The sequence below is a fragment of the Panulirus ornatus genome, chromosome 14 (assembly GCF_036320965.1).
Source record: "Panulirus ornatus isolate Po-2019 chromosome 14, ASM3632096v1, whole genome shotgun sequence".
In the NCBI taxonomy this organism is placed as follows: Eukaryota; Metazoa; Arthropoda; class Malacostraca; order Decapoda; family Palinuridae; genus Panulirus; species Panulirus ornatus.
The window spans coordinates 51,966,693-51,978,473 of NC_092237.1; the positions used below are offsets into that span (position 1 = coordinate 51,966,693).

The 11,781-nt window shown below is 41.6% G+C and overlaps 1 protein-coding gene across 2 annotated transcripts; it reads right to left on the bottom strand.

The window, feature by feature from the left end:
- Positions 1 to 4,885: 4,885 nt before the first annotated feature.
- On the bottom strand, positions 4,886 to 11,156 carry LOC139753412 (uncharacterized). 2 transcript variants are annotated; one of them, XM_071669884.1, is made up of 3 exons: positions 10,998 to 11,156; positions 7,776 to 7,995; positions 4,886 to 6,612 (listed from the first exon to the last, which is right to left on the bottom strand). In XM_071669884.1, exons 2-3 carry the CDS (start codon positions 7,992 to 7,994, stop codon positions 5,158 to 5,160), a joined length of 1,674 nt encoding a protein of 557 aa, XP_071525985.1. In that variant the 5' UTR covers position 7,995; positions 10,998 to 11,156; the 3' UTR covers positions 4,886 to 5,157. The 2 variants fall into 2 exon arrangements, with proteins under 2 accessions (XP_071525985.1, XP_071525986.1); XM_071669885.1 differs by lacking the exon at positions 7,776 to 7,995 and having other exon boundaries at positions 10,998 to 11,128.
- Between the last annotated feature and the right edge of the window lie 625 nt (positions 11,157 to 11,781).

The window sequence follows — 11,781 nt, forward strand, 5'->3', positions numbered from 1 at the left end:
ACGCACGCCTAACTCATGACACTTCTTTTGTCATTTTCTGATGACTTACATATACATCTCCACGATGCCTGTCTCCTAAAATAAAAAAGCCACTGGACCGACTGTTGTTTATCTACTTTCACAAGACTTTCACCTTACAAATCGAACCATAATCGCGTTATTGGAACACCAATCATATATGTCTTGCTTAAAATCCGAACATATGAAGGCCCACATAATAGAAAGTGTATGGTCTTAAATCGTCCTGAATACCTGAAAAAAAAAAAAAAAAGCGTTCTCGAGTGGTGCTTATAACCTGACGTTGACGGATTTGACCCTGTAGTTGACCTAAATTTCCCAAATAATCAACCATCACCTTATTCATGCAACTCCAAACTGATCTGTGATCTAAAACTGTAACGCGTGGCTCCGATCAAATCAAATTATAAAGAAATTCAAGTTTTTACAGGTTTCCCAACTTCAAGGGCCGGAATGTTGTATGCCAATGTCCACACCTACATTTTTTTTCAATATTGTTTTAACAAAAGATTAATATTCTCATCATTAATGATTAATTACCATAGTCATTATTAGTAGTCATCATATCCTCCTCATTGCAATTATCATAACTCGCCGTCGTCTGACACTCAAGCCCTCCCTCTCTTGCCCCCACCCTCCCTGTCCGTCCCTGTTCTCCAGTTTTATCTAGGGCCTGCAGGACTTCGCTGTGCTTCTCCCGGAGTCCTGCATAATGAGGCTAGATTTCCGAGGAAGTAGCGGGAGGAGAGGCTGTGTGTTTGCCACCTGGGAATGTATGAACGACGCTCGCCCTTCTTTAGCATAATGCGGTGTCTTGCGCTCATTTTAAGACCTGTTACATATTATCCTCCTAAGCTGGCTGTGTGTAAGCTTAATTTCTCAAGAAATATTAGAAGGAATCTCGAAGGCAATGACTTTTTTGCAGTAAAAAAGAAAAAAAATCTCGGTAGCCACCACAATAAAAAAAATTAAATTCTTTTTTACTAAGTTTATAGTTAACGATAAACATGCGTAAAGATTCAATATGCTGTAGCTGGACATTACCAATAGGTCAACACAGATTTCTCCTACCACCTGGACTGATCACTGGCCCACTGCTGTTTTCTACTCATTACAGGAGAGAATACTCATTGGGGATGTAATAAAAATCCCTAGACAAAGACAGCGCTGACTATGGAACGTTTGACTACTGTTGGGCAAATCCCATCACTGTTTCCTGGCTTTGTTGTATACTAATGATGCTATGCGAGCCTAACAATTCAATTTATTTTCTTTTTATATGTTAAACATCGTTAGGACTTTATTTGCTTTGTTTTAATTGGCAGATGGTTCAGTAATTGTTCCTGTTAGGACTGCAATCATTCCGGAAATACCACGGTACAATTCTGTCTCCATTTCACTACTTGTTGACACAACGGGAACCATCACGCAGACACACTACGATTTATTTTTCCTCGCCGATGATGACGCTCATACACCACAGAGACAGCAGCCACCGATACTATACGTACCTGTATTCAAAACTTAAGTCATATAATGGTAAAAGCTTTGCGACGATCTTACACGCATGTTATAGTTACGCGGAACGTTTTAGTTTGTTGGCTATTTCTTGGCATACAAAAAGTTGTGCTGGTGCTCTGGATTTTAAACTTTAAGAATGGAGGAGCAAAAGTGAAAAATCCTTTCATGTAAACGAGATCAACATCTAAAAATGCCTAGTTTCTATGAAAAATGCTTAAAAGTTATAAGCCTGTCTAAGCTCTTCCCGCACGTGATTACGGTAATGCTGGTGCTTCCAGCCTCGTATGATGGACCTGTATGTCTTGCGCAGCCACACTCCTCGCGTCGCTACAAAAACTCGTTCTCACCCGCAGTCATAATTCATATCCCAGTGTGCATTTTACAACCACTCTGATGCAGTGTTCGGCGAGCCATATAAAACCTATCACCGCCGCCATGAAGTTAAGTCAGACAGCGAAGAACATCAAGCTGCTCTCAACGCCTTAAAACGTCTTGAGCAATACGACCTTGGCAATGCCGCCTCACTCCTGCACCACAACCATGGGATCTCAGCAACTCCTCCTCCCTCCTGCACCACAACCATAGGTCCTCGGCACCACAACCATGGGATTTCGGCAACGCCTCCTCTCTCCTGCACCACAAACCTTAGGTCCTCTGCACCATAACCATAACACCTCGGTAACCCCTTCTCCTTCCCGCACCAAAACCGCGGAATCTCAACGTCGCTTCCTCCCTCCTGCATCACGACTGCGGGGGTTCGGCATCGCTGCTTCCTTCCTGCAGCAACACCACGAGACCAGGCAAAACGACTCGCCTCTCTATCTGCTCCTGCACCAACAGTAACACTATCGTCCGACCAGCCCCTCCTACAAGCGCCACTACACTCCATATATCGATATAGCTTTACTACGTTACCTGTGTTTATCTCTGCACCGAGCCTCACATCGCTAAAATTGTTGGACAGCCACCCTGCAAGCCCGTGTCGAGAGCTGCTTTTAAGATAAACGAGGTGATAACACAGAGACAAATTCTTTTAGCTTTCCGGCTAGGCTGTCCTTCATGCAGTGCACCATTAACAGATATATGGAGCAATATATATATATATATATATATATATATATATATATATATATATATATATATATATATATATATATATATATATGATGGTGATTACATCAAATACAGTGACTGGCGTCCTTACACGTAATAACATCGATGGTTAAAGGAAAATTAAAGTAAATATAGATTACCAGTAACCAAAAAAATCGCGCACTTCGATACGCCTCTTTACATAAACCTGTGTGAACAGGCATCTCTGCCACGTACAGTATTCTCTCCGCTTAAGAAATCTACTACTGCCATCACAGGACTCCTGTGGGGAGGAGGCAAATGCCTTCATGAGCTCCAAAAGCATAGTCCAGCCACCCAGCCTTTTTATTTATACAGGCTGATGCTCGCTCGATCATATTCCAGATGCGCGAGCGTGATCACTATTTGCGAGTTTCGTGGAGAGGATTTTACACTAGTGGTGCCCCGTTTCGTAACCTTGTATACATGTATAACGTCATTATTCTTTTGCGTGTACACGCACACACACCTCAGGTTAAGCCATGTGACCCGTTCCGACGGAAGGATGAAGTCTTGTTGGCTGTGGGCAGATTACCGCGCCCAGAATTCGAACCCTGACGGACCAGTATACGTTAATCAGCTACACTAATCACTGCACCTTGGATGTGCGTGTGTTTGATACGTTTTTGATGACCAAGTCCAAGTATTCTAATAGAGATAATTTCTTTCGCAACGGTGGGTTAAATACCTATTTGAAGGCAGCACATTTTTTTTCTTTTGCATCTTTTTTTTCTAAACCCTACAGATAGTGTACTCTCCCAATAAACAGATTAATTTACCTAAACGAAAGCATGTAAAGCACTAACTCAAAAAATATACAATACAGGTTATGAATACCACTATCGCGCTCTGAAAAAAAAAAAAAATAGTCGCACTGCTCACACTCTCATGTTCAAAAAAAGAAAAAAAAAATATTTTTCGCCCCGTAATCCTTTCGTCCCTTGCAGCTGTTTGTCATATTAGAGCAACAAACTCGCAACATTTTCCATGTCGTCATGCTGTGCAGGGGGTTGCGCGAAACCTCAGCTTGGAACAGGCTTCCTCCGGTATATTGTAAGACAGAACACCCCTCGCTCCACCCAGCTCACACCGTGAACATAATGGTAACATTTCGTTAATGTTTAAGCGTCTGCTATAAACTAATCAGAACCCAATATCTACAACGTTTTTTACGATTAGATCACCGAGCAAGCATGATCTGTGATGATGAAGCGTTTAAAAGTCGCTTGAACTTTGCTCCGTATCTGTACGTATCGTCAAAAGAGTTTATCACTTCGTTACTAATAATATTCAATTTTCTTTTCGTACTTTAACGATGCGGATTTAACGTTCACAAACTATCTTTTTCCACAGATGATACCAGATTTTCTAAGTCTTGTATCAAGTTCACCTTCGTATACAATTGTGTGACCCTTGCGTACGTACAATTGACCTTCCACCTGGTCCTCGAGGGTAAGAGCTATCGTATCCTTAATACGTGTCGGACTTACTTTATATAAAGCCAGAGTTTTATTCTAAATGGAAATATTCAATTAAGTTTCCCCTGCCCATCTCGTGCTTCCGATGCTAAAAAAAAAAAAAAAAAAATACTATTCTTTATTTCAGTAGACATCTATATCTTATCCATATATAGTTCCCTAACTTTAGAAAAAAGAAAGTATAAACGCCTATATATTTGACTGCTCTCATCCACCTTCACTTTACAGCATTAAAAAAAAATCATATGGTATTAAATACCATTCCTTTTCCTGACAGGGCGTTTGATGAACATGTCACAGATGCTTTCCTTCACAAGAGAAGGTTCACGAGAGTTCAGAACAGTCAATCTACAACTTGCTACATGGGCCTTAAACAGGAAGCCGGTCCTCGAGAACCACCATCACTAATCTGCATTTGGGTTCGAATCTCAACACAAATAAGATCTTAAGGTTACTGTGATTAGTAACGTAACTAGTGTAATGTGAGCTGCATAACATGAATTCATAAATGAACTATATCCTCTTAAAACATAAAGAGACGATCCTATCCACACGCTGGAGGAGGTAGGTGGCCAAGGGTAAGGAAGCGAATAATCAGGCCAGCTCTGGCTGGCTGGACCCAGCAGTACCCACGGCAACCACTGGTCCAGCCTGAGGGGAACATGACGGGATAAAGTGGACTTCTCTGCACTTCTGTCTTTCAGTTACTGTTAATAAAGGTTAATCAAATCGTAGACCGAATTTCACATAATTTATTTCCTTGACATGGCTAATATCTTTAAAAGACTGAACCAACATAGAAAATGGAGTTTTGTGAGCATACAAATCAGACCGCCCTCACCTACATAAAACATATACACAAGATTTTCTGATGAAATCTACCTAAAAAGAGGTTAGTTCCAACAAAAAAAAAAAAATAACGCAATGAACAACTCGCTCAGTAAACACTAAAACATTAAAAGAGGTGGCAAATCTCGGGATGCACAAAATGTAGAGGAGTACAGAAGTTTCAAAATTCGGTGCGCGACTCTTTTTTAGGAACTTCTTCCGTATCCTGGTGCCAGTCTTCCTCGGACATGAGATTTGTAAGAGATCGAGATTTTTGAGAGGTTAAAGTTAACCTAGCCGGGACACTGTGATAAAGCTTCGAATGAGCCCTTGAAATCGACCACTTGAGCGATTTTCGACACGACCGAATGAAAACAATAGGTTTCGAGGGGGAAGACGCCGTTCCCAGACCTTGTTCTGGAACTACTTCCCTGCTCGAGTTTGTTGACGAGGAAGAAAGGGATATTTCTGGTTCTGAAGTTTCAGGTACGGAAGTCTGCTGTTTGTTCTGTTGTTCAATTTGTTCAGGAGAACGTCGACGAACTGTGCTGGTCTCTGTCTTCAGGACTGTGTGTTCCTGGTCGTGAGCGAGGGTACCGCAGCTCAACGTAAGGGTAGATTTGAAGCGAGGCAATTGCGAGGTTAACGAGGTGTCAGTTACGCGACTCGTTTCACTTTCTAAAAAGTATTGTATCTTCGGCGGGGAACCTGTGCAGCTCTGGGCGTCGTTTTCTTCCCTATTATCGTTTTCCTCTCTGCCACGATTTTTTTCGCAGTTCTCTCCACGCGTGCCTTTGCTATTCTCATCATTCTTACCATCCTCGCCAGGTTCACTGTCTCTCATAACGCTTCCAGCGCACAAGACAAACGGGGAATACTGGCTGTAGGTCTCCCCGTGCTTGTAGGCAAACAAAGGCTCACGATTCCAGGTCGGATGAAAGGATCTGTGGCTGACAAGGCCGAAGTCAATCTCGAAGAACGTGGAGAGATGGCCAGGGCGCATTGTGTTATACAGCAACAGTCCGGCTCCTGCAACTGTAAGCACTACGCCCGTGACAGTCGTCAGCCACCATGCAATCCCAAGATGTAAGTGCATAGGAGACCCACACAATACAAACTGTGGCGGGACGTGTATGCCGAGTAAGATAACATAGGCCAGTGCGCTGAGGGCCATGAGCAACCCCGTTACCATGAGCGGGCGAGCCGTCAATTCCGGGGCGACGGTGAATAGTACAACCCATACCGCCCAGACGTACGAGCTGGCCACCAGGAAACACGATGAGACCAGGCCCGCCTGCCTGATGCCGTCACTCAGGCATCCACGCCACCCTGATCCTTCGCCACCCAGCTCGGCCGTAATGCCCAGCAGTGCCCACGGCCAACCATCCTCCAGGGCCGTCCTGTGAGCCCTGACAAGATCCATTCGAGAATCCCACGTTACTCTCTCGTTAAGGGACAAGTTGGCGGTGACGTAGGTGAGGTTGACGTGCCAAAGTCCCACCCACACACCCACAGTGCCAGTGACGGGCGGCCGCAGGGGACCCACACTCACGGTCACCTTCGTCTCCCCCACCAGCCAGGTTGACGACCCCATCACCACAGTCAGGATGAACCCAGTCACGAAGCACAGCAGCACCTGCAACACCCACAACATTGTCTTATGCCAGAACACAGCTCATTTCGATGGGACCAAGAGAAAGTAAAGGACTTAACACAGAACAAGAGTAAACAGGCAAGTAAAGGTTCTTCAAAAAATATATTCCTTTTTCTATTAACAGTGAAAAGAACTCTGCAGCCGTATCACACCGTGATGTAAGCAGAAAAATTAAATTTCAAACACCTACATCCTTTCCTTAGTGAAAAACAAATTTTAAATCAATCTTCAAAAACGGCATAGCCGTTTAACCACACTGCATTTGTTTTACGAACTCTAAACTTGACTTATGTAACCAACGAATGTATATATACATATATATATATATATATATATATATATATATATATATATAGAGAGAGAGAGAGAGAGAGAGAGAGAGAGAGAGAGAGAGAGAGAGAGAGAGAATCTAACGTCGAGATATCCAAAGAGATTCACAATGATACACAGAAGACCACCGGTTCCATGAAGTGTCAAACTTTGTTACGAGTCGTAAATTACATGTTAAGTTTCAGAAAAGTGGACACGTACAATAAGAAAAAGAATCAGACATATGGCCGAAGGACCCACGTAATTTTGCTCTCATATGAAGGAAATGGTGTAAAAAGGAAAGTTAATGGGACCTCCTGTCTGTTATATAAGGTGAAGGACGATAGGGTCTCCTCCCACCTGTGCATGGTGGTCGCCAATGTCCACCACTTCGGGGTAAGAGATCAATGGGGCCTCTCTATGTGTATAGTGGGAAAAAAAAAAAGTTTACTAGGCATCCTTGCGTTAAACCCATTGCTCCCAATGCGAGACAAGGGTGTCAGTGATCCTTGAGGGAAGGGCCAGTACTACTAATATGAGAGAAGAGGGCAAACATTTATAGAGAAATGGGGCAATGCACCAATTATGGGAAAAAGGATTAGTGCCCCTAACAGGAGAGAAAACTAAAATGCCCTTAGTAAAAAAGAAGAGGCTAATGTCTAAAGTGTGTGAAGAAGACCAATACCCACAATGTATGTATATGAAACACTGCATATGCATCTCATGAGAAGTGCAACAAAGCCTGCAGCGTGACGAGAAACAAACAAAAAAAAAAAATACCGAATTTGTCTGAAATGGCAAAATCACCCCACGTAAATATCCACGGGAGAACTCACCACCATAAGGGACGACCGGTGTTTCGCCCTGAAGGAAGGCAGGAGTACGAGGAACAATAAGATGGGGAAGATGAAGACCACAATGCAGATGACGGTGTGGAGGTTCCATACGAAATCAGGGCAGGTGAGGTACTGGTCGGGGTAGTAGGTGGGGCCGCCGTCCTCGCGAGCCAGCGAGAACCAAGACGACCACCGACCCTCGTGCCACTCTCCGCTCATCCTAAAGATGGATGTCATCACAAATATCACTAAGCAGGCGAGAACAGACAATGGGAGAAGATAACGTAAATAAAGACTTGAAAGTTTCATTTTGCCGGGGAAGAAAAATGTAAAGCTAGATCTGGCTCAAAACTTCACATGCCTCAATACAAATCACAAGGACGGAGAAAACTGGGAAGTTGCAACCTTGCTTCAACAATCAATTGCCATGGTTTCTTAAATGTTCTGTGCATGTCTGACTGATACTCCAAACGCTGTATGGTTATAAACTGTCATCCAGTTTTCTTCCTACACTTCATATTTCTCATATCACTTGACGGTTCTACAACCCAACTATACATACTTATCACCATTATTTCTAATCTACTATGGAAACGCCACAAAACTCAAGTATACATAGTTACCTCCAAAACAAATTACGTCAGAATTTTCGGATGCCGAAGATTCTGCACTTAAGAATAGCTACTCCGATTATACAAATGACAGACGACTCACATTCACTGATATATGTGAAAGTCTTAACTGTACATGCTTAATAGTCATATAAAATCAAGCAGCCACACTCCCAATTTGTCACTTATGACGACCCACTTGCCGTAAAACGCGATTTTTTTTTTTTTTCTCTTTCATTTATATTTGCATGCAAATGTTGTTCCCAGAACTGCCTCCTTGTGTGCTTCTGCCGTTAGATAGACCAAGTTACATTCGACAACCCATAAATATCGAGTGGCCTTTGTCAACTCAAGAATAGGGTATCTTTACGTCTTCCTTTCCTTACACCAATGAGCTTTGAAATTCTTTACGTTTTCATGTTTTCCTAGCCAATGACCTTCCCTTTTTCAAAATGCAAGTTTGACTTTCTTTGAACGATTATGATCACCCGACTCCTTCACCTCTTTAGACTTTTTTAATATTATATCTAAGGATTGACCTCGTTAAGGACGTTAATTTGTGAACGGAGTGTTCGCTACAAAAAGTTTTTATGAAGTACTAAGAATGGTCGATGCCAAGGTTCATCGATCATAAATTGTTCTTTAATGCATATCTCTGGTCTCTGTATGGTAGGCATAATTCATCATATGAGAAAAAGTTATTTCATACAGCTTACAAAAAAAATTACACATGCTTTTCGAACAAATCGGCATTAAATGAAGATATAAGCAGAGTAGAGAACCAGTCTAACTCCGCCACTCTGTTGCCTTTGCTTTGCCGTTGTAGTGTACTGTATGGAAGACAGAATAAAATATGGGGAGCTTGATTTTTTAACTACGATAATAAACATCATGACAGATGGGAGGGACACTACGATAATAAACGTCATGACAGATGGGAGGGACACTACGATAATAAACATCATGACAGATGGGAGGGACACTACGATAATAAACATCAAGACAGTTGGAGGGACAAAAACTCTGGGAAATTGTGGGGTTTAAAAAATACAGGGAAAAATGTAGGGTTAAAAGAAGTTTTCAAGGAATTAGCAGAACCTATTGAATGTCATAATTTTCCTCGGCTGCCGATATTTCACCCTATGTTGGTTGTAACTTGGAAAATAGGCCGTTGTATGTGCTACCCACAGTGCACGGCATTGTGTACAGAAAAAAAAAAACATTCACATAATACCTTCAAGGGTGTTAGCGATTATGATCGTTTCCGCTAAATATGTTAAATAATCCCTCATTTAATCCGATCTTCATAGCCTTTTGCACCTGTATAGAAGTGGATACTATCAACTAAAAAGCCAGACCAAACGAGTGGGTTGTTAAAGTTAGGAGATATTTTCATAGGTTCTTTGATACGACATGTTAAAGTTTTCCTTAACATTTTCCTTGAGCTTCATGGTCCTTCCCCTACATTGGCATTTATCATCGAAAAAATAATGATCTACGCAATTCTTATTCTATTATTTAAACACTAAAATACCAACCAATCTGCCCCAAAGCAGGGAACAATTTTCACATCTGCACGACTTTATGCCTCAGTCCAGAGAAGCACGAGATGGATATCTCATCCCTCCTGTCGTTGTTTCCGTTGGTATGGTTATCATATCACTTTAAAAAATATCCAAGAAAAACGTTTCTTACCAATGATTTCAACAATACGGCGCTGGTTCACTTCCGTGAAATTGCCAAAGCGATACCCTCAGTGTGGAACACGGAACTGAACTCAATAACAGGAAGTAGCAAAACGCCTCTTGCTAATCCTGATAGTCTTAAGATCAATTCATTGTCACTTTAGTTTTTGTTCATAAATTCAATTAACTTACTCAAGATACGTTTCATATCACTGTAAAGTAGACAAGGAAAACTAGGGTGATTAAACACCAACAGGCTATAAAACCACCGATTGTAAATAGTACCGAAAAAATGCCTCTCTCTCCTTCAACCTAACCATTATTTACACTTACCGCACTTATCTTTGCATAGTTGGACTTTAGAAATACCAATTCAACATGGACTTTTCCAATCAACAATGTCCAGAAATATTACAGATATTTCCCACAAAATCCTTGCAAACCCTTTCAAAATCCCCTAGTCGTCCCACGTGGATAAAGGAACGTAGCCTCACCCGGGATCGCCTCTTTTAATTTTAACACAACCCTTAACCTCGGTTATGCACATTTTCCCACTTAAACGAGTTTAGCATTTCCTAAACAACTGTGTTGATACCCAAGGTGATTCTAAACAAAACTAGATAGACAATAACAATGGATCACCATCCGTTCGAAACGGGCTTACCTTACTGTTTATAATAAGAGTCGTCTGGACCCTCCACTTGATTCTTGACAACATGAGAAGGTATCTCAGCAGCATAGCTACTTAGACTGAAAAACTCCTCTTTCCCACAGTGGACAGTTAACAATGTGGTCTATGGCTTCCGCAAATGAGGCATAAACACTCAACTACTTACTTGCTCAACTACTTGAACTACACACCACTCAAGGACAACTCATAGTATTATAATTACAGTGATGAATCTCGTGAGGAAAATCAAACTTACCTAGAAACGCTGCAAGGACGCAGACCTCTGCAAACTGATAAACGAAATCACTACACTGTTAACGTCACGAAATTACAACCGTAAATGGGGAAAGAACTGCCGAAACCGAACGAAGAAAGGTTGACCGAGGCTAACGGAACGAACAAGTGAGCCAATCGAACTAGGATCAAAGGTGTTATCAGAAAGGATACTTAGGTACTAAAAATACGGAGACGCACATAAGAGGTATCAGATACCCTGTCTGATTTTTAAGCATTGGTGCCATCGTGTGAGTGGGCTCCTAATACACAATACATATTTTTTTTTTCCAATCTGTTATTTGTTGCGTATAATGAATAGATGAGATATATTGACTGGCTGGGGGTTCAACCGCGTTAAAAAAGAATCATGCCAGCCTGGAAATAGTGTATGGGATGCCACAATAAGTATTAATCTAAACAATGCATGGGATAACGTTTGAAGAACATGGTCTGTAAATTGTCCTTTGAAGGTAAAAACAGCCTTTTCAGTTGATCGTCATATAAAGTCACCGCTCCTCCTTAAAATATATCAACCGCCTCCTATCAGTTACTGGAAATACAAGTACCCCTTGCCATGTTTAAGCCAAGTTTCTCTCATGTTGATCAAGACTCTCGTGTTACCCTCATGTATTCACTGATGTAATTCACATTTATTACATCTGGAATTAAATGTAAATAATTATGCACTGGTGATTTGTATCAATTTTTTCACAGTGAATGTCTCTTACGATTTTCAAATAGTTAGACATGAATATTATGCTTGT